The following is a 22,375-nucleotide window of genomic DNA, read 5'->3' as shown; positions in this document are numbered from 1 at the left end:
AGCCATACCTGCTGGTAGGGAAATCAGGTAGATGGGCATTCCACAAAACTGGCTCCTTAAGTTGGTGTCACCAGGGTAACCTAGCCAGTGTCCAGGATAAGTATCAGCATCTTCTGTAGAACAGTTTTTGGGACTTCATCTTTGTAGGGTTTGGCAGTAAATGCTTCTGCCCCCCCCCCGAATGGCCCTGCCTACAACACAAAAGCATCCTTCATTACAGTGTCTCCATCTCTGGTGCAGAATGAGCCAGCCATTTGCAAAAGCACAGCACTGTGGCAGTTTCAGATGGGAAGAGAAAATTTCCCATGCAGAAAAAACGTAGGGCAGCAGTTGTGACTAACCCACAGCTGCTGTGAGTGGGCTTGCTTTTAACAGACCCTTCCAAGATGTTGCATGAAAAATGGCTTTTTGAGACAAGCAGCTGTTTTCTCCCTGGCTCTGCAGGGGGAAAACCAAGGGCGTGTGCACTTCTTGAGCTTATGAAATGACTAAGGCTAAGGAGTCTCAGCCACTGAGGAGTATGTTGTCTTTCAGAAATTGGTTTCACCAAACATAGCTCCGGTTGTCCAGCAGAGCGTTTTGGAAGAAGTGTCCTGGCAGAGGCAAGTGTTGGAGAGTGTCTTGGAGCTGTCTGTTCTGGAGGCTGACAGGTTCCCCTCTGCTGAACAGAGTGAGTAGCACAGGGCATGGTGTCAAAGTGCACGCAGACCAGTGAGGGCCCAGGTATGGTTGCTTACATCTTCATGACAAAACCAGATTTGACACTGGGCACTTTAAAAACATATTACCTACAGAGGGAAGCAATAGGCTCTAAAACCAGTGGCTCATGGCTCCTTCTTGATAAGGAAGAAAAAGGTTTGTAGAATTTCTTCCCTGTTTTGTAGAATAATAGCTTGTGTGTCAGACAGAACAGACCCCTGTAGTACCCATTTGGTGTAGTCCATGGGCACCCACTTTTTTTTATGTGATCCGAGATGTGTACTGTTGGTGGTGTAATTCATGGTTGAGGAAGAGTAAAGTTACCTTAGAATAAATCCCTCCCTACCCTGTGGTACAAATGCAATTGCTACCTATTACTCTTTATGGACATTTCGTCTGCACAGATAAACTCTGGTTTGCATCAGGGGTGCTAGCAGTGATCTACCATCAAATTTCTTCCTTTTCCCCATAACTTTTGATCCTAGAGAAGTGTGAGAGAGTAGAGTCAGGTAGGCTTTGACTTTTAAGTAACAATTCCCATCTCGGGTGCATGCAGTGATAGAAATACAAACCAGCCTGAGGTGCGTTCTGTTCCTGAGACCAGCAGCCCAGACTGAGGCATTAGAGGACTATGGGGACAAGGGGCTGGAGCCTGTACACTGTAGAGAGGATGGTGTGAGAGGGTCTTATGACAGATCATGCTTGAGTAAGAGCAGGAAACCCCCTGGAAAATTTGCAACTCCTCTCCCGTAGCTTGTGTATGTGATGTAATGGGGCTTTCCTACCGAGATGCAGGCTGGTTAGAATTCTGCATTTCTGAAAGTCCTGGGGGTGGGATTTACAAAACAGTATGGGCTTAACTGAACCCCCACTGAAACTGGTAGTAGTAGGTACCGAAAGAGGGAGACATGAGAGTGCTTAACGAGATGCTCTCACCTTGCAAAACACTGTAAATACTACAGCTTTGAGGGGGTGATTTGCTCTTAAAAGCTGTGTGTGTGGTGCCTAGTAAGACAGTGTAGGGCCTGGTTCAAAACCTGTTGCAGTTGCTGGATAGACTTTTATGGACTTTTGGGGGCTCTGGAGCAGGCCCTTGGTAAGCCTTAAAATACTGGCAGTAAAACTCAGCTTTTAAATAGAGCTGTCTATAGAAAGTAAATACAAATTATGCTCACACATTTGTAGACATCCCATCTGGTGTCTCACTTCTCATTTAAATTCTGCTCCTTCTCACCCACTGTTTTATTTTGCAGTTATTCAGAAGGCTAAAAAGCAGAAGCACTACCTGAAAATCTGGAGTGAGTTCACAGAGCCAGGCAGCAGTTTGTGCTGTTCAGCAGAAAAACTCCGGAACCCACTGAAATGCATACTAATGTTCAAGCTAAAGGAGAAGTATCCAGGTCAACTAGAAACAGGTACCCATCTATTTCTAGTATACAAGGTACCTGATTTCATTGTTACTCTCGATTGAAAAGTTGTTCCCCTGTAGTATTTTAAAAAATAACTTGGAGTTTGTTCTAGTTACAGGAGCTTTTCATTCTACAGAACACTTGACGATTGCCTTAAGAAACTGTTTAGATGTCGTGCTCTGTATCCTTAAGTTACTATTCTGAAATAACCATAGAGGCCTGCATGCTATGAAAGTTTAGGAGGCATTCCTCATTTCCCATAAAGGACACTTAGCTAGATGTCCTATAAAATTTTAAGTACAATTTCCAAAAGAGCCGAAAGGAGTTCTGCACCATTTCCTATTGAAGTCAGTGAGAGCTAGGAACTTGACTCACTTACAGTTTTGAAGATCCCATTCTTTTATTGTACATACAAGAGTTGCAGTAAGAATTTCCAAGCCACTAATGACTAAGGGATTTTATATTTTGACCTTGTATTTCACACATGGTGTAGGAATTCACTTGGAGTTACTAGTGTTTTTGATAGCAGGATCAGTACCCTGTTCTGTGAATCCTTGAACAGACTTTAAGTATACATAGTCCCCACTCCAAACAGGTTTTATTATTTAAATTATTATTATTTGTGCATTCACTCTGCAGCATTTTGGTGATATTTGTAAAGCTCAGCACAGACCTGGCTACAAAATAGATGCAAAAAATGACTAAAAGACTCACAAGGTCTAGATTTAAATATTTATGTAATCTGACATCAGTAATTACCTTTAGGATGATCCTTTTCAGTTAGATTTTAATTCCAACAAGGAACACACAATATGCCATTGCCTGCAATTCCCAATAGGATGAGCCTTCCTCAAAAGGAACCGAGCTGTGCAACCAGGCGTTTTCCAAAGTGCATCTGAAGATGTGCATATCACAGATCTTTGATCATTTTACAGGATAAAATCTTCATTCCCTGCTTTACATATGGGAGATGAAGTGAGAGAGAGAGAGGGCTGGTTTAGCAACTCTTCCAGAGCTAGGTATAGGAGGAATTAGAATTAAAGCTCTGGATCAGGCCTGTTGTGTGCATCAGCCAGGATTTTCAAAGGAGTAGGCCATCAGTCTTAACTGAAATGTAGTGGATTTGGGCAGCTACCTCCCAGGATTCCTCTGAAAATCAGCTTCCAATGTAAGCTCTATATAAAATGCGCTGTGTAAAAGCACACAGCCCCTAACTGGCCCTTCTGTGTGTATTCTTTGTGCATGTCCATCAAGTGCTGCGAAGGCTGCTGGAGCAGATAGTCACCTGTGATGGGTTGCTTGCATCCATGAGCCTCCCAACAGAATTGGTCACTTTATTCCAGTTTCACAACTACCTGGAGAAACGCCATGTGACCAGCCTGGAGAAGCACTTGGCAAGACTTGCTAAAGAAGGTAAGGGCAGACTATTAGGCACTGCACTTGAAAAGACCAACCCCAGTCCAAGCAAGGTAGCTGCTGCAATAGGCTGCGCAGTTGCTCCTTTCTCCAAAGGCTACCTTTTTGGCTGAGTACAGACAGTCATAAAGCTTAAGGCTGAATTGATTTAATCTTCACAGGTTCATCTAAGCTATGTAGATTGAAACCGATAAGCAAGTGAACAGACATTCACTTTTGATTTCACAAATGCAGCCACGAGCTAGAAGGTGGGGGTGGGGCATTAGAGCACACCTCTGTCCTCAGCTGGAACAAGGCTAGCTGCCCACCCTGCAAGGGGGAGTTTACAGGGGAGCTGCAAAGCATCCTGGGATCCTGCGGGATTGTGAGTTAACTTAAATCTCAAGGGGATCTGGGACAGAAGTTTAGTAAACTAATTTAACCTAAATCAGTTAAGTCTGATACTACATCCATCCAGGTTGATCTTAAACTAGTTTCAACCATTTTGGAAGTGATTTATGTGCACGGAATTTCTGGTGTGTTACAGATTTGAACCAGTTTCTGGTCACTTTTATACCAGTTTATGTGTAATTTCTGTCCCTAGCCTTAGAACACCAGACACAACCAAACCATAGGACAACTTCAACTCCCTTTTTTAACCTTCACTGTGCCAATGCAGTTTTAATTAGAATTGGAAGGCAAAGCCAGGTTCCCAAATCCAACTGACTAGGAGAAGAGTAAATACTGAGCTCAGGTGCCTGATGTAGGTCTTAAATGTAGAGATTTGCACTATACAGAATCTGCAGCCTCAGAAAAGGCTAAACTGGCAGCAATATAATCTGCTCCTTCAGGGCTGAGTAAATGGTTTGCAGCTTATACCCTTATAGTGGCAGTGATGAGAGGCAGATCCATCGCATTAAAATTCCAGGAGTAACCAATACGGATTTGCTAAGCAGCAGCCAGCATCCCACTGAAGCCGACTAGCAATTTAGTGCACTTTACACAGAAAATAGCAGGAAAAATGATTTATAAAGTGATCCCATATCAGGCATGGTTTTAGTCCCGCTCTGATCTTGATAGTCTGTCTTGGGGGCTGATCACACCTGCTGTGTGCTGATGAGAAGGAACCAGATTCATCTGGTATTTTATGCATAAGAATTCAAATGGACCATCCAATGCAGGACTCTTCGTTTTTAAAGCAAGGTGTATTATTTTGTCTCTGCAGTGCAGTTGGACACCATCTGACCCGTGCTTTTAGTGTTCTCATTATTCTTTCCAAAGGTGACACTTGTTTTATCTTATTGTTGCACCAATGGGCTGTAGTTGAGGATCAGTAGTCCAGTATATTAGGTGTAAAAACAGTCCTGGTCCCTGAGAGATCTTTCCAAATGGGGCAAGAGAAGAGAGAATGTGCAAAATGGTAAAATGTGTGAGTTTCTCCAGACTGGCAGTAGGTTCAGTTTGTCTCATGTTAAATCAGAGAACACTTTGCAGGTACTTAAGGAAGAGGCAGCTTGGCTAAGTTCATACCTGCATGCACCTGAGCGAGGAGGATATTGGAAAGGCCCTTTCAAAGCCAGCTCTAGACACTGCACATTTGTTACTGAGCTTGAACTCTTTTGCCTGCAGTGATGCTAATTGAGGAGCTCCAGTGTCCTGGGCGACTGAAGAAAATCAAGAAATTGAAAGGGAAGCAGCTGAGTCGGCTCCAGCCACTTCCCCAGACCTTACGGCTACTCGGGATGCTGCAGTTAGATGACAATCACCGGGTCAGCAAGGCAGCCACATCCTGTCTTTCCCGGGCAGCAATGAACAAGAACTTCAGGGAAAAGGTACTAATTACATAGAGCCACTTCTTAGTTTCTCACCAGTCAGAAGCAACAGTTCAATCAGCTGATCTCCCTGAGAGCAGCGATTTTGGGTGGAAAAGGAAGTTCACCTTTCTTGAATGCTCCTATCATTAGCTAGCCCAGGAAGTTCAGGCTGAGTTTCAGATTTCCACAGTTCTCCATTCTACCCTGCTTTGTGAATCAGCAGACAGACATCTTTACCCCCACAAATACCGCATTTCAGCAGTAGCAGAAGTGGCTGTGTCACTCAGTCTATTTCTGAAAGGAAGCAGTGCTGGATCACTGCCCATTTGGCATTCAGAACCTGAAGAGGCCTCTTTCCTAGTGTAACCAAGTGCTCAATCTTATTTTCTAGGCTCTGCTTTTTTACACGGATATTTTAGCCGAGTGTGATGTGAAACTACAGCAAGCTGCATGTCTGGCTCTCAAAAACCTCAGAGTAAGTAAGTGTGTGTGTGTGTGTGTGTGTTAACTGGCTTTTTATTGAATGAGGCTGTGTCCAGCAGCCTCAACCAAGTTTATCTTCCCCAGTGTTTTAGCCCAGAGGGATTATTTTTTAAATTCATCAAAACAAAACACAAAATCCCCCATTGCCTCAATTCCAAACTATTGCTCTTCTCAGAAATAACCCTATTTCTGAGAAGAGCAATGGTCATTCCACCCCATTAGAGCCATCTGCGATGATACTTGGAGTACAATGGTAGACAAAATAAGTTGTCTTAATTTTGCTTCATTTGTTAGCAGGAGAATGTGGGCATGGGAAAAAATGATTGGTGGGTGAGTAAGATTTTTTGTGGCCTGTAGGAAGACACTAACAATGGAATCAAAGACTATCTTTAAGAGAGAAGCATAACACAGCTGCTACTTTTAGGATGAATGCTCATCAATCATCCCAACCTGTTGGAGACTCTTTTGTTTAACAACAGTTGGATGGTCTTTTTATACATTATTAGTAAAACCTTTCCTGAGTTGAGTGGAGTCAAGCTGTTCCAGGCGCCACAACTCGCATAACCAGTTACATTCACACTCTCAGCATTACTCTTAAGGACATAGTCACAAGGCAGCCCCAGCGAGCTCTGAACTCCTCCTCTTGAGAAACAGCTGTTCCAGTGACACCTTGGCCTCTCTATATCCACAAAAAGATAATTTCAGTGATTCAATATTGGAGTAACATAGCAGTGAACCATGGCCTGTCACTTCAACCCTTTAATTGCCCAGACTAGGCAATGTCGAAGAATCCTGGCAATAGCAAACCTGTGGTGGGAGGGAAAGGGAGCATGTTCGTATTAGGATTCAGATGGCAGTTGAACAGCTGGCACATGTCTGCATATTTGTTAGTCAATGGCCTGGTGTCTTAGTGGGAAGACTGTCTGTGAGAAATCGAGGCTGCTTATTAAACAGCTAACACAGCCTTTTTTCTGCTCTCAAACAGGGCATCGAAAGCATCGAGCAGATTGCCAGTCTGTGTCAAGCTGAAACGGAGGAAGTGCGGAATGCTGCCAGGGAGACAACACTGTCATTTGGTAAATGCTTCCTGCTGCTTTAAATGTAGATGCCAAGGAGAGCGACAGACCAAAGCAGGGCTAAAGTTTCACCAATGTGTTGTGCTGTGCTCTACAAGAATGGTCAGGGCTAGGCAAGCAGGCTGAGAGGTTTCATGACTTCCTGAATCAGACCATTACAATATGCTTCATTCAGAGGAAGGCTCAAAGACTTGTAGATAAGCAGGCCAGAAGCCAGCTGTAGGGGAAGGTGCTGCAAGAAGCACCAGTGACTGTAAGACAGGGGGCAACAGGAACACAAATGAGGTATGAAGCAAACAGCATCCCAGCATTGTTGCTCTCACTCACGATAGTGAGAGTGATGCCAGCTTCAACCTTCATCTTTTGGGACCTGTGTAACCCATGTTCTTACCTGGCTGATTATGATATAGAATTGGGGTGACATGGGGAAATAGCTGCCAATAAAAGCAAAGGTGTCCTCATTAATCTGCATTTCCCAAAGAGGGGCATAAAGCACCAGTCCCAACCTATCAAATCACTGAAGTTAGGCTGGGAAGGACTGGAGCGGGTCTGTGCAGTCTGTCAGTGAGGGGAGGCAGAGCTAAAGTGCACTTGGAGCATGTAGCAACAAGAGAATTCCTAAGTGTTTGGGATGAAAGCAGGTACATTTTAAATTTCCTTTCACGTGTGCTGCACTTCTCACCACACCACACTATGGCTGCAGCTAGACAACCGCTCCAGCTAAGAACTATTTTATTAAGACCTTCAGCTCCAAAGATTCCTCCTCCCCAAACATGATTTGGGGTCTGCAAATACAAAACTCTCAAAGTGCTACCTTTGTAATTAGAGCCTGTTTCAGAGGGCTTGCCCAGCCATTTTAAAGGTATGTGTTGGGTGTCTACCTTGGTATTAGGTGTTGGATGAAATCCAGGCTGTGAACCATCACCCTGTAAACAGTCCTAACAGGAAGCAAGCCTGGTGCAGATTTATCCTCCCCCTGATCGGTGTTTACCTTCACTTGTAGGTGAAAAAGGCCGACAAGCCTTTGAGAAAATGGACAAGATTTGCTGCGAGTTGAGGGATGCGGTATGCCAAGAAGCTGAAATTGAAATCACGGTATTTTAACGCTAGTGAACTAGGAATAAATGCCGACTTGGAGGTACAAGCCAGATGTAGCTACCTGAAGACTTGCTTTTCCTGGTATATTTTCTTTTTACCTGTGACTGGTTTACTTATGAAGTGATAAGTATGTGGCAGAGCTCTCCCATTTGGGTGGCTAGGACCAAAAGCCAAAGTAAAAAGCAGACTTTTGTGCTTTGTTCCTGCACCCATGTCAACAGATAGAGCCAGGCTTTTAAAACTTACCCAGAAAAGTACATGGGGGATGGTTAGGTGTTGAATGCAGGTCTCAGTCTGCAAGTCACCTGTATAAACAAAAATTGAAGGAACTTCCCTACACAAAGCCAGAGGAATCAGCCCAGGGGAGAGTTAGTGACAGGCTTGCATGGGTGGGTCAGTTGTGGCATGAGTCAGTGTTCTTAATGCACACAATTGCCCATACTAAAAATAAATGCCCTCCCTGCTGGAGTATGACAGCCTAGAGACTGGTGAGGGGGAGGGTAAGGTAAATGGAGCATAAGGAGCAGCACACATGCTGCTTGCTGCCAGAGCAGTACTTATGAGTGGAGCTGAAGCTCAGTTTACAAGGTGTGCGACTTTAGTTGATGGCCAGGGGCTCCCAGTTGATGTCAGAGCCCAGCTCACACTCAGGAAGGGAGAACTCTTTTGCAGGAGCACAGGCTGCTTTGACAACATTACAGAGCAAGTGTTAGATGCTTATTTCACAGCAAGTACAGCGCCATTCAGCTCAGTACAGCTATACAGGCTTCTGCTAAATCGACTTCTAAATCTAGTTTTTCTTTTGGTCCTTGGAATCTTTCCTGCCTTAGGGGATGACTGCTATAGACAACATTGGGATACAGTCACAGATAATGAAATGGTATTAGAAACTAGCTATAGCACTCAGTACTAGCAGAGGGAGCGTGCATTGACATCAGCTGCCATGCACAGTAGGAGGAGAATCCAGCAACATTTCAGGGCTGTTATGCAATTTCTCGTAACAATGTGAGAGTCCCAAAGCAAAGAGTTCATTGCTTTCAAAGCCATCATGAAAGAAAAATATGGTTGCACTCAAATTAGGCCTCACCTGTTCTAAGCAGGAACCATTTGAAATATAAAAGTAAATTTGAGAACAGCACAAGCATTAAACAGATGAAAGTACTAGGGTTTTATGGCCTCAGTTTGTCAAAAATTTACAAATGCGTATATCCTTGTTTCAAATCGCATCTCTGAATGGTGCAGAACAGTGTTGTTGTGTAAGGATGTCTCCTTGCACCAGCAGCTAGAGTTTAAATTTGTACATTTTATTCATTTAATCTTAGGCCAGGAATTAAATAGGTACCCAATGACCTTAATTCACATTTAGGCCACTTAGGGAGAATGACTTCTGGTCTAATACTTGAAGTGTTTTGGCTTTTATGTATATATTATACAGTACTTTGTACTTTTCTATTCAGTATTTATTTCTGTGGTGGTTTACATACCATTTTCTAAAATGTTAATAAAAACATTTGAGGTAAAAGTGCTTGCGTTTCTGTTAAGTCTGTGGAACAGACCCTAACTGAAAGAAGCCTGGGTCAAATTTCTACCTTACCTCTTACAAGCTAAAAGATTGATGCTCTGGGAAGTGACAGCTCCAGGCAGCTTTGTTTAAATTCTAAAGGTGAATCAATCCTACCTAATTATAAAGTCCATGGAAGAGCTGAAGCCATCTGAAGTTGCAATATTTGTGCTTGCTGTGATGGGATGAGAGAGGTATGGTCATCTGAAGTTTGCCTGCAAACAACCTACACCCCTGCAAACATTAGCATTTAGCCATCCCACAGTTGGAATAATTTTACAAAGTCTGTCTTAGTGTTTTACAGCTTTTTAATTTTGCATATCTTATCACCTGTTGAGCTGGCCCAAGTACTTAAAGTTCAGCTGATTTTTTTTTTTTTTTTTTAAATCAATACAACTGTGAGCAAACTCAGGAGGGGTGGGGGAAGAGAGAGAGAGAGAGAGAGTATTTTTTTTAAACAGCTAGCTTGATCTGAAGGTAAGTTTTCTGTGATAATGGAAAGGTGTAAAAGTTTTTCTGTTACTGTAGGAGGGGGGGAAGGGAGGAAGAAAGAAACATCAGCCTGAGATGAAGTTCTGGGTGATAAGCCAAAGGAACTGGGTTTGTTACCAGCAACTGAGTTGAGAATCTGTATCTTCACAGTTATGATAAAAGAGGAAGAGGCAAGACGCGCATGTACATTCTTTAAAAAAAGAACTTTATTGTTAACTAAAATGAGAACTGAAAACTTGTATGGGAAATTGAAAAACTGTACAATTTTACTGTAACCTGTTGAGGTCTTTGCAGAAGCTTACACAAAAGACAAGATACCTGAAAGTGTATTATACCAAAACATGTAGCTTTTCTTTTTTTTTTGTTCTGTTTTTTATTTTTCTTAAAAAAGTTTATTCTATGGCAATCTGTAAAAAAGAAAAAGACCTGATGAGTACATATTTGCTTAAGGCATATAGCAGAGCAGCTCACTAACTTTCTAACAAGTTTAACATGGATATTTGTCCATTTTTCCAAGAACAGGTTAACCAATACACCTACTTTGAAATGCTACTGTATATACACACCCAAACTACTACATACATATACAGGACATCAAAAACAAAATGCTTACAGTTTAGCATTATAAGCCTTATACACACCTCACAGGGCTTACAGGGCACTCCACTGTATGTTCCCGCTATAGTACAAGTCCTCTCGACTTGAAACAGGTGAAAGGCAAGCAGCAAAGTTAGCTGGCAGGAAGGGACGTATTAGCTAGAGCTGCTTTTTCTCTCTGTAGAGAGAGGTCTGTTTTCCTTTATGGAAAAGGTTGCAAGTACAGTACAATCAAGTTACCATGGATCCTAAGGAGGGACGCTATGCTTGCTCATTAGCTCCCAGTTTAAAAAGTTTCCCCAAATGAGGGAGGAAATAGCTACTCAGTCACATTCTGCTTATGGGTCACCAATTACGTACTTCAGGAGTTTTGCTTTGTTTCCAGAGATCATGGAAAAAGTGGCCTGGCAAAAAGCACTCAAATCTCACTGTCACCGGTGACCATTCCAGACTCAGGGTTTCCCTCAAGTGCAAATCTGAAGGCAGCACAGTAAGTCATATTCCCAAAGTGTTGAAATATCTGTTGCCAAAAAGTGACTAAAGGTGAGGTGTGAATATGGCTTGCTACACACTTTGGAATGTTTGTACTATACTTACTCAGCTGAAATGAACTATGCTAAACAACTGGGTTACACTGAGTACGTAGAAATCCCATAGAAAAGTCATGCCAAATATTAGGCGAGTACAACGTTATCTGATAAATACCTAATCAATCTATCGCTGAATGAAGACACTTTCAGCAACACCCTTTGAACCACAGTCACTTAATGATCAGATCATGCAAATATACTTTGGGCACATCAGTAAGCAGAAATATAAGTTCTTTCACCTTTCAAGCACATAGTATTTAAATCGGGACGCTAGAAGAAGACTTTACATGCATTCTAATACAAACAGGGTACAAATGGTGCCTTAATATTCTACCAGATGATGGAAAGAATAATGGGGACAAAGCAATCACATACTGTATCTTAAATACACAGATGATCCATTATTATATATTATACCATTTTCTATACTCATATTTTTCATGTTTCCAATATTACTAAATAATTGACTGCTTACAATATTCCTCCTTTCAAGTACTGGTCTGACCAACAGTCTTGCAGGTAAATGTTAATTTCCCAGTACTACCTGAGGATTTATTATTGAACTTTTGAGAAGCCCTTGATGCAAGCTTAACATTTAAAAAAAACCCCAACTCCAAACCCAAACTAAATAAAAATACCCCCCCTCCCCAAGTCAACACCTCGTTCATTTAAGGAAAGAACTAGTGTGACAGACAGCCTTGCAAAAATAAATATGGAGTGAAGACTGTTACACAAGTTACTCCATAAAGGGATTTTCACTGAGTGGTGAATAAGTGCTATACCTCTAGAAGGCATGTAAAAAAAAAAAGTTCTAATTGGTAATACTGTTGCAGATCAGTCCTCATTGATTAGTTATAACCACTACAGTTTAGGTAGTGAATTTGCTCCTAATACCTGCCCCATGAGCGAAGTTTTCTATTTTTGTTGTTGTTGCTGTTCTTACGTAGTAATTTGGTACTCATGAAAGGAAGAGACTGACAGCACCGACTCTGAGCAGGTTTAGTGCAATGCGAGCTTTCAGTCACAGCTCTGCTTCTGCACCCCCTCTTCCCCTAAATCTTGACTGACAAACCCTCTATACTATTCAAACCCTGGGCTTCTCTGGAGTTGGAGCCACCAACCGAGCCAAACTGTCAATCACTTTTGGTGGGGTACAGTATGAATGGGGACAAAGCCACCAGTCTCTCCACTCACCGGACTCTAGCTAAAATAACTCCCCCTTCCTGCCACCTCTGCAGAGCTGCAAGACTTGTGTACTTTCACCTCTGCACCCCTACATACAGCATAACTTCAAGCCAATGCTAAAGCCAATATTGAATCTTTGCTTTTAAAAAAAAAAAGCCACACACAAATGCTTGCATCATAAGCCATCTGGTACATTCAGACCAACGCATTTGCTGTTGATCCTAAGGAAGCTGCCGTGGCATTGACTGCTCTGGATTTATTGAAATGGTCTCAGCCATCGCTCATGTCACCCTTGAGTCACCGTGTCCTCCCTCTCTCGCTGGTGCACAAAGCACACTACTTGCCAAGCAGATTTCGAGTGAAACTCCATTTTACATTCTAAATGGTGAGGTTTAAAAACTAGTCCTTTGAAATGCCAACTGAACAGCTGCTGGATGCTGGTGGACATGGATGGCTTGGTTGAATTTCCTTTCCTGGTCCTCTCCCTCCCTGCCTCTTCCCCAAACCCAGAACACAAAAGGTAGAAACAACTTTACAGAAGATGGTACAATGTGAACAGGCAAATGTGCAAGTCAAGTGCAACAAAATAATTGAGGGGAGTTAAAGTTATTATTATTATTTTTCTTTAAAAATAAGTCTGACACATTGGGATACCCTGAGCAAATGCAGAAGCCTGTGTTTATCAACACACGTAAAAACGAGAAGCTACTTAAGAACAGTTATGCCAAGATGAAAGAGATCAATACCACAGGCACTGCCCACGACTCAGTCTTTAACAGATGAAGCAAGTCAAAAGAGAGCCCTCCCCCTTCCAAAAAAGTTTACATTCTTCAGACATGTGGGTTTTGTTTTTCCTTTTTTGGGAACTCAGTAATAATATAAATCACATATTTGGTTACAACACGTGGAGAGTACAAGCAAGTTTCACTTGTGCCTAGTTTTTTTCCTAAAATAACACGAAGAAAAAAAAAAAAAAGAACTGGCTTTTAAAAAAGGCTAAAAACAACAATGTGTTGTAATTCTATTATTCCATTTTAAAAAAAAAGAAAGAAAAAACAAGACTATTTGGCATTTTCTCTGCTTACTCCTGAAGATTTTAAGGCCCTGAGATTAGATAGAGTATTCTGTTCTTGGGACCACAGGGCTAAATTAAACCCTAGTGCATCAATTCTCCTTAAGCCCTAGCCAAAGTTCCAGCCTTCCAAACTAAGTTGTATTTCCATCGAGACAAGGCTCAGATGCCTCAATTAGCGCTCTCAGATAGAAGCGGATTACAAGCCAGTCAAAACAATGGTGTTCACACACACAATCCTGCTGGCACATCCATCAGTGAAACCATACCCGGTAGCAGAGGTAAGCTCCTGCTGTGAGGACAGTGAACATACAGATATTCACTAGAAATGGCTTCCAAGTTGTCATCATGTTCTCATCCTCCTCTTCTATGTTTTCCAAAGTCATCGGCTCTTCGTTGCGATTTGAGAGAGACAGGTGGTCACCAACAGTTCTCCTCCGAAGTTCAGTGTCTTGACTAGTGCTGAGGGACGAAATAAAGACACTGAGTATGGGATTTAAGGGAGAAGGTGGGTTGATGCTGCCCCATTCATTCAGACCCCCCATAGAAACTTAGACCTCCTGGTGAAAAGTGCTGTGTAAGAATTGATGTTCAAAATGTGTCGTTAAAAAAGGGACAAATACAGGCTTTCAATTATACATTGCATCTGACACCAACTGGCAACAACCAGGGTAGTAAATACATTGGACCAAGTGTCTTATCTCTGATGGAACCAACCCATCCTGTTCAGCCCAGGAGCAGGGTTACCCAAGGCGTGGAAGTGAGCACGCTCAGAACTCTTCTGTGCAAGGGGAAGGGGAGGAACAATCATGGGGTAAAGGCATAAAATGGCACCAAGAGGCTGCATCTGCTACCTGTGCAATTATCAGAGCAGTAATTGCAGTCCTACGGACATCAAACTGAAGTTGAGGGAACCTTGCCTGGTACAGCTTTAAAATTTGGTCTCCTTTTTCACATGCATTAAAATAAATTACATCATCATTACTTACTATTTTTTCCTACAACCTTAATTTCTTTAAATACAGGAAGGCACACAAACCCAAGTTCTTTGAAAAATTAATATCATTCTGAACATGAATATCATTGTGTGGCATTTGGAAACCTGAGTGTTACAATCCAAGTAGTCTGAGCACATACAATTTTTCAAAGGCTAATCTTAGCCATATTCAACCAGATTTTTGCAAGGAGGACAAAAAGGTGCAGTCCTGGCCAGATATCAACCTGTACTCCAAAGCAAAGGTGTCCAATCTGTGTGCACGGTTGGCAAAACATTCTCCCCCCCCTCCAGTCTCAGATATGGATGAATCAGTTTGGTTGAAACTTTCTAAAAAATGGTTCCAGGTCGCATGTCTGTTGGAGGCCAAATTTTCAGAACAAGAGTTAAAGTTTGGCAAAGTTGCAACTGAAAAAAAGACTGACTCACAATAGTAGCTTTTAACTGCCTTGACGAGCAGTGCAACCAGCCTCATCTATAATAGTGCAGGAGACCAGTCATAACCAGAACGAAAGACTGATCTTGAGGTGAAAGTCCTGGATGGGGGTCTCAGGCTGCAAGTCTTAGCCTTTCTAGATTTTGTATAATCCAAACAAGACAGTCTCTGCATCTCAGTTTCCCATCTGCAAAATGCTGTCAATATATCCTTTGTCCTGTATACCAAGGTTCAAGTGTAAGAACCATCTCCGGGTCTGATAAGCTTATCTACAGAGAGCTGGGCAAAGAGTTTGTCAAGTGATTTATTTACTGAAAAACCATTCCAGAGAACTGATGAGAAGGTAAAAGCGACTGGGTGGATTCATTCTCCCATTTCAGCTCTGAGCTCAGTAAAGAGGGCACTGAAATCTGGATCTTCCATATCCCAGGGGAGTGTCTTAATCCTGGACCTACAAGACTGTTGGGCAGAGAGGGACAGCAGCACCCCTCCTCATGAATGTGCCTGGGCATTCCCGACTCTAGCTTCCATCCCAAAACTTTTTTCTCCATAGAAAAAGTGCTTGGAGACAGAACATTACTTAACCCACATTGAGTGATTTCTGATTTGCCAAAGAAGCCATAAAAACACTCTCCTTTCAGCTTGACTCAATTAAATACCCCCTCCCCCAACTTTTCTCGGTTCAATCAAACTGAAGTCATATTATTTGCCTGGCTCTGGACTGCTGAAACCAAGGGGGCCTGACCAAAGTCGAGGCTTCTAGTCATGACTGCAATATTTAAGAGTATGCGTGCGTAGGGAGGAGACGCGGGACAGATGTAGTTAGAGCCAACTGACAGAAAAAAACTACTAAAAATCTCTTGAACTTTGTGAAACTAGAGGCTGGTATTTCCAGCATTCCCTTGGGAGCTTTGAGATGTCTAGGAACTGATCCTTTATCTCTACTGCTTCAGAGAAGAACCTTGGACTTACCCCTTGACTATGGCCACTTACAGCAGCTCCTGATCCCTTAGTCCCCAACTGGGTTTTCTGACTACCCTGGACAAGACCGACAGGGGCATGTTACTATTCAGTCCACTAAAGAACAAGGAAACGTTCGTTCCAGCAGATTCTACCTCGTATCATGTAAGATGTTTCTACATTATATGTATGAAACAGTAGTGACATCTAGTGGCTAAGCACATGAGCACCTCTGGGTTCTCCACCCTCATGATTTCTTTGTTACACTCTCCATTTTTGCAAGTTTATAATCTGAACATTTTAGTCTGGGATGAAAAGCAGAATCATAGGGTTGGACAGGCTCTGGGGGAAATCACCTGTTTCATCCCTCTGTACAAATGCAAATGTGCCATTCCTGAGCCAGCCTAGGAAGATGCTTACCAGCCTCCTCTTGAAAACCTCCAATGAAGGAGATTCTGCAGCTTCCCTATAGATAGCTTGTTCCTGGCAGGAAGAACAGTAAGATAACGGATGTATTTTTGAAGAAAGTCTAATCTAAATCTGCTTTGCTGAAGTTTAAGTCCATTGCTTTGTGCCCTGCCCTCTGCAGCAGAGAACAGTTGTTCTCCCTCTTCTTTATGGCAGCCTCCTTTTCTCCAAACTAAACTTGCCTGGTTTCCTCCATCTTTCTTTACTATTCACCAACATCCTTCTTCAAATGTAGGGCCCAGTATGGCACACAACCCCCCAGCTGACCTAGCCAGAGCTGAGCCAGTGGTACTATCACCTCCTGCGTTTCATGCTCTATGTCTTTTAAAGGCAGCCCCAAACTACATTTGCTTTTTCCACAATAGCATCAGAATAAATTATCTTCCAGAGATTCCCAATCATTGGATCAAATAAAACTGATTAGACATATAGCAAAAAACAAAAGTTCCCCCGCATGAAAAACTCGGGAAGGCAAGACAAAGATGGAGTTCATCCATCTGTTAAAGGAAGTGGTGGGTACATATATTGGAAAACTTTTGAGAAATAGCTCCCATGCTGGGCATTACAATTATGACCGAACTGTAGAAAGCAGCAAAATATTTTAAATTTCACTAATCTCAAAAAGAAGTCTACCTAATAAACAGGTAGTCTAGCTACAGAAGTCTAACATTACGCTCCATGTGGCTTAAACAAACATCTTAATATTGCAAGACATTTGCAAGATGTGTTTAGACTACTAGATTCTTGCACTCCTTTGTGTTTGAGATTAGCTGGTTTGGCTTTTATAGCTGCAGAGCTGACAATACCCCTAGCTTGCGGGAAAGCTCCTCTAACCATCCCAGCACTTACTTCCACAAGAGGCTGAACTATTTTGTCATTGTGCCCCTCATCTTTCATCTCATTCTAGCAAGAGAAATCAGGTGGGTCCTGCTGTCTTTTTTCTTTCTACCAAAGGTCCACATGCTGTTTTGGGTGAGAGAGAGAAAGTACATTGTAGACTTATTTTATAAAGAGTCTTGTCATATTGCAGTATCAAGGTTCTCTCAAAAGGTGTTTACCTAGAACACGTGGGTGGTACAAGTGGTGACTTTCTACATATTCTACATCTGCAAATCTATCATTCAGGTTTTTCAAAACAGATGAGAAGTCCAAGCCAGACCACTAAACTGACTTACCTGTCTGTGTCCAGCTTTACAGATGAGCAAGCTCTGCCATCAGGAATCATCTCTTCTACAGTGCTGGTCATACATCTGACCTCTTCCTCTACCACCTGATGCTTAGGGAAGAACTCTGTGTGTTCATGCATCCTTCCATTGTGCATCTCTGAGGTTCGCTTTGGTGGCCTGGGCGGTGGAGGAGTATGTTCTGGTGGTGGATCCAGGTCTTCATTGGAGAGTTCTTTCCACTGTTCCTTCATAGGAGAAGTGGCTTATTAATCTTTGCTGTATTAAGTCCTTCTATGGAAGTTATTGTCATTGACATGAACGTGTCAGAGGTTTTCTACACTGGTCATTATTTTACTTTCAGTATCACTGTATAGATGTACTCAAAAAGCCACACAAAAAAGCAGCCCAAGCCCAAACCACATGCAGTGCGCCCAAGAGCCTGGCCACACACATGGGAGACATTAGCTGTAAAAGCTGGCCATTTTAATTTGGCACTTTACCCACGTGAAACTCTTAAAACAGCACAGAGTGGGATTCATGTTACTGGAGTTTTGCTTACAAATAACAAAACTTGTATGCTTTAAAGCACTCAAATGCTGGAACTATAGCAGGTTAGAGAATTGCTATCCAGCCACAATGGATGATGTTACAAGACAACAGCATGAGGCTAACATGGCGAAGCCAATGTTCCAGCTCCTTCTCAGACGCAGCTAATTTTCCATTGAACAGCACCTATTCCAAGTTGTCTGCACCAACCTGAACACACCAGTGCAGGTAAAGAATGTATCCAAGCCAGAAGAACAATGCTCCATTGAAGACTTTATTGTATGATGGTCATAAGGACAGTACTGACCGGTTTGTGCTGAGACGCACAAAATGCTTAGGTTTTAGAGCTAATTCAACTATGCAAGAACTGATTATGAAAACAATATAGGACTCACCTGCACTGAAGCATCTCCCATAATGAATTTTGCTCCTTCAATAACAGCTAAGTAAGAGAAACGGAGTTGATCTGCTGTCTGTATGAGCCCCATTCTGTACTTTCTCATTTCTAACAGAACCTGCTTAATGTCCACAGAAGAAGGATCTTTCCTCTTGTCCATCTAAAAGGAAAAGATTTGAAACTTGCTTTACTAAAACTCACTCTAACCAGTTTCAAACACAGCGACTCTTTTGTCAACTGGATTTCAAAAAAGCGTCCCCCGACTAAAGACATAGTAACAAAAAACTAGCACGTGCCTTCAGCCTCATTCACGCAAGGAATGTGTGGGATGTCCAAGGCTTTGTCCTTGCTGCTAGATAAAGAGTTAAAAAAAATCTACAAGGTAACCAGCACACAAAGGCCAGGTACAGACATTATGCTTGTACTGGTATAAAAGCGATTGAAAACCAGCCTATACCTGAAACAGACTCGTTTTGTGCGCCAAACTTTTGTTCTATACTCACAGACTGGTTTAAAAGTGGCAGAACCTAATCTAAGGTTTGTGCCCCCCCACCAAAAGGCGTTATGTGGCATCTATTCACTACCAAATCTAAACTACACCATTTCCAGAAAGCCACGTACCTTGGATTGACTCCGCCCCAGACTTTTTGAATGTCTGTATCTAGCCAAAGGTAAAGACTCTGACAAAACAGGACTGCTCTGGTTTTATGGAGGTCAGCATGCTACTTCTAGTCCCATAGTTAACGGTCAAGTTTACCCCCAGGTAAAACTAATATTTCATCTTTACTGTACCCTTGTTGCAGGATAGCTCAGTGTTGTTCCCTCAGAGATGAACATACTTTCTCTTAGCAGCAAAGACAAGGCCCAACTTTTTCAGGTCACTAAAGTAGAATCTGACTTTTTTCCTTCATTCTCACAGTGGAAAGAAAATAGCAAGTAAATTATAAAAATGAGAATGAGACATGTCTAGGAACAAATGTTATGGCTCAGTCTCACAGACAGCAAATACACCATTGTCAGAAAAATGAGACAGAAAATGCCTCTTTATCTTCATTTGAAGGAAGTGATTCTTACCAAAAGAAGACATGTATCAACCAAACAAAAAGTTCCTGATCTCCCAATTCCTGCACTACAGTGCACCACAACAGGTCCATGCTCCAGGCTGAGTGATCCAGACTCTCTCACTTTGAACAGGAAATTAAGGAATGAGGCAGGAGACTCTGGAACTCCAAAGTCAGGCCATGTTGTATAATGAAAGTGCAGAATTTCTCTCGTTTCTTGTGTCTGTAAAAGACAACAGTGCCAGGCTATGAGACTCTCTAAAGAAAAATTCAAAAAGGTTGATTTAAGCACAGCTGCTACCTGCAACACACTAATCAGGAGAAGAATATCACTCATCACCTACTCATATTCCTAGCAAGGAACACGTGTTTAACAAGGCAGTCTACATTTGCTTGCTTTTAAATAAAACTTCCACATTGGTAAACTTTCCACGCAGTTCAACATTAGCTGGGGGGGCCAGGAATGGCATCATAAACATATTCTATGATTCCTGGAGAAGCTTATGGCAATGACTTCCTCTTTCAATCTTACCTTGAAAACTGTTCACTTCAAATTTGATGATGGATTAAATCCTATAGCTCTCTCTTGCTGCATTACAGCAAGCTTCCAGTCTCTATTCATAAGATAGTTAGCAGGAATTCTTGCTGGCTGCTTTTAAATTGCAATCCTTTCCTTTAATTCAATCTACCTTCCTATGAAATCTTCCCGGTCTGCATTTAAGAGTGGCTGTACCCAATTTTAAAGCACTAGATGCCTATAAAGCATCATGAACGACTATATAATCTTGTGATGGTCTTCTAAAATATCCGGATTTTTTTTTAATGTTTTGCACAGAGTTTAGTACCAAATTCTGAAATGTGTAGCATGAATTACGATACTGTTGAGTTTATTTAGTGTCATGAATAATTAAATACATTGATCTGTTGGAGTTTCATTTCCCCAACACTGAAATGATATGCTGGACAAAAAAAAAAAAGTGTTGCCTGCTCGCGCAGGTTTGTTTACTCAAGTCTAGAGCAGAGTTCACCAGCATTCAGGAACCAGAGCACAGAACACATGGAGAACCACCCTAGAGCCTCCCAGGCGTGTACCCGTTGCAACCTCTTAGTGCACAAGACCTTTACAAGTTGGAGCAGCAAATGAAGCTCAGTGAAGAGGAACAAGGAGGCTGCTGTTTGGCTGGTAAAGCGTCCTGTACTTACTGTAAGGTTTTCTAATTCTAGCTGTCGTACTGTGTAATATGATTTTATATCTTCAGAGATCAAAGTTAACTTCAAGTTTGTGTCTTCAAAAAGCATTTCTTTCTCCTCTTTTTGTGGCCAGTATTGTGCGCATTTTACCTAAAACAGCAAGTAAAAGACTGTTGAGCAGAAGTCCCCTGGATCAATGTTCAAGGTTAGAAACAGGAATGTGAAACAGAACAGAAATGTTTGCAAAAAACATGCAGTACTGAGAAGGGCTAGTTCTCACAGGAAAGAACCTCACTCCCAACACATTCTGGACCTGCTCCCTCAGCTCAGCTTTCAATTGTTGGCCCCCCGTTGTACCTGGGAAACTCCCAGGACACAATGACTGATGGGTTCTTCTTCCCAGGTAGGACTAATGGGAAGGGAGTACCTCAGTATTTATTTGGCCCTGGATCAAGCTATTACCCAGAATTACCCCAAAAATCAAGATTTTAACCAGCATCACTTGCAAGCAATGGGGATGGAAAGTGCAATTGGACTAAACATCAAGGGATGAGATTTGCACAGGGAAAGGGGTTAAAAAAAAAAAATCTAAAAAATCTCTCTCTAAAACTGCATGAAAGCTTATTCATGGCATCTGTAATGCTCTACATCAAGGGTTTTCAACCTTTCTTAACAAATGTAACCCTTCTCTCTCGAAGTTCCAGCTCAGGTATCCCTTTGTATTTTTTTTTTTCTTGTTTTTAAGGGGAGGGGCAAATAGAGACCTCTGCGGTGAAGGAGGGAGTGGGACTGCACAGCTGGGGCAGTGTGGGATGGAGCTGCAAGTGGCTTGTCTGGGGGGCACGGGGAAGGGGTGGTAGCTCCCACCAGCGCACGTACCCTGGGAGGGCATGGGGGTGTGTCCCCCTGGATCTGTGCGCAGGGCGAGGGCAGGGTGGGGCACAGGATTGAGCCATGCAGGGGGCAGCTACGTGCATCCCCTGGGAAGGCATGGGGGTGCATGCCCCTGGATCTATGTGGGGGAGGGCGGGTTGCTGCTGCAGGCTGGGGCCAGTGCTGAACTGTTTCAGGCAGAGGCTGCCACTCATCCCGAGCACAGCCCAACCTGGCCCAGCACCTGCCAGGAAAACCCAGCATAGCCCCAGCCGGCAGTGGCATCCTGCCCTGCCCAGATCAGGGGGCATATGCCCCGTCCTCCTGGATGAGCAGCGGTTCTGCCCCAGCTCCTGCCACTGTGTGCCCCCAAATCTGTGCGCGAGGCAGAGTGGGGTGGGCCAGGCTGCACTGCAGCTGTGACCAGCACTGGGCTGTTGCCAGTGGAGGCTGGGCCAGGCTGTGCTGGGGACAGGTGGCAGTAGCTCTGAAACAGGGCTATAAGGGGAGGAAGGGAACTATGGCAAATTGAGGTGGCCCCTCCTGTAGCCCCCTCTCAATGCTGCCGCCACCCACACAGAGCCCAGCTCCAGCTGGGAAGAGCTTGGCACAGGCCTGGCCCCAGCATCCCACCCTGCCCCATGCAGATCCTGGGGCACACGCCCCCCCTGCCCCATGCCATCCTGGGATGCATGCAGCAGTGGGAGCTGCCCTTTGTGCAGCTCAGTCTGGTGCTCTGCCCCAGCTGGGCAGCCCCTGCCCCAGCCTCACTCCCTCCCCCATGGCTGGGGCCTCAATCTGCTCCCTCCTCC

The 22,375-nt window shown here is 43.1% G+C and overlaps 2 protein-coding genes across 12 annotated transcripts in view; one reads left to right on the top strand and one right to left on the bottom strand.

The window, feature by feature from the left end:
* RIPOR3 (RIPOR family member 3) overlaps nucleotides 1-9,484 on the top strand; it is a 78,157-nt gene extending 68,673 nt beyond the window's left edge. For 6 of the 7 annotated variants that reach the window (XM_025197379.1, XM_006018154.3, XM_025197378.1 and 3 more), the window contains 7 exons: nucleotides 535-670; nucleotides 1,953-2,114; nucleotides 3,363-3,521; nucleotides 5,133-5,335; nucleotides 5,709-5,792; nucleotides 6,786-6,876; nucleotides 7,880-9,484. In XM_025197379.1, coding sequence (XP_025053164.1) covers nucleotides 535-670; nucleotides 1,953-2,114; nucleotides 3,363-3,521; nucleotides 5,133-5,335; nucleotides 5,709-5,792; nucleotides 6,786-6,876; nucleotides 7,880-7,980 — 936 coding nt within the window. In that variant the 3' untranslated portion in view covers nucleotides 7,981-9,484. Of the gene's footprint in view, nucleotides 1-534; nucleotides 671-1,952; nucleotides 2,115-3,362; nucleotides 3,522-5,132; nucleotides 5,336-5,708; nucleotides 5,797-6,785; nucleotides 6,877-7,879 lie in introns of all 7 variants that reach the window. The other variant, XM_006018157.3, reaches the window with a different exon arrangement.
* A 727-nt stretch (nucleotides 9,485-10,211) lies between these two features.
* The window catches only part of PTPN1 (protein tyrosine phosphatase, non-receptor type 1), a 19,266-nt gene continuing 7,102 nt past the window's right edge, over nucleotides 10,212-22,375 (bottom strand). Inside the window, exons 3-8 of one of the 5 annotated variants that reach the window (XM_025197353.1) lie at nucleotides 20,703-20,840; nucleotides 19,513-19,722; nucleotides 18,437-18,598; nucleotides 17,505-17,740; nucleotides 13,741-13,933; nucleotides 10,212-10,434 (exon numbers count right to left, since the gene is read on the bottom strand). In XM_025197353.1, the coding sequence (XP_025053138.1) occupies nucleotides 10,420-10,434; nucleotides 13,741-13,933; nucleotides 17,505-17,740; nucleotides 18,437-18,598; nucleotides 19,513-19,722; nucleotides 20,703-20,840 (954 nt within the window). In that variant the 3' untranslated portion in view covers nucleotides 10,212-10,419. Of the gene's footprint in view, nucleotides 13,934-17,178; nucleotides 17,293-17,504; nucleotides 17,741-18,436; nucleotides 18,599-19,512; nucleotides 19,723-20,702; nucleotides 20,841-22,375 lie in introns of all 5 variants that reach the window. The other 4 variants (XM_025197355.1, XM_006018153.3, XM_025197356.1 and 1 more) reach the window with 4 other exon arrangements.

This window comes from Alligator sinensis, unplaced genomic scaffold (assembly GCF_000455745.1).
Source record: "Alligator sinensis unplaced genomic scaffold, ASM45574v1 scaffold115_1, whole genome shotgun sequence".
Lineage (NCBI taxonomy): Eukaryota > Metazoa > Chordata > Crocodylia > Alligatoridae > Alligator > Alligator sinensis.
The sequence above is the reverse complement of the archived record's forward strand: the minus strand, read 5'-3'. Positions and strand labels throughout refer to the sequence as shown.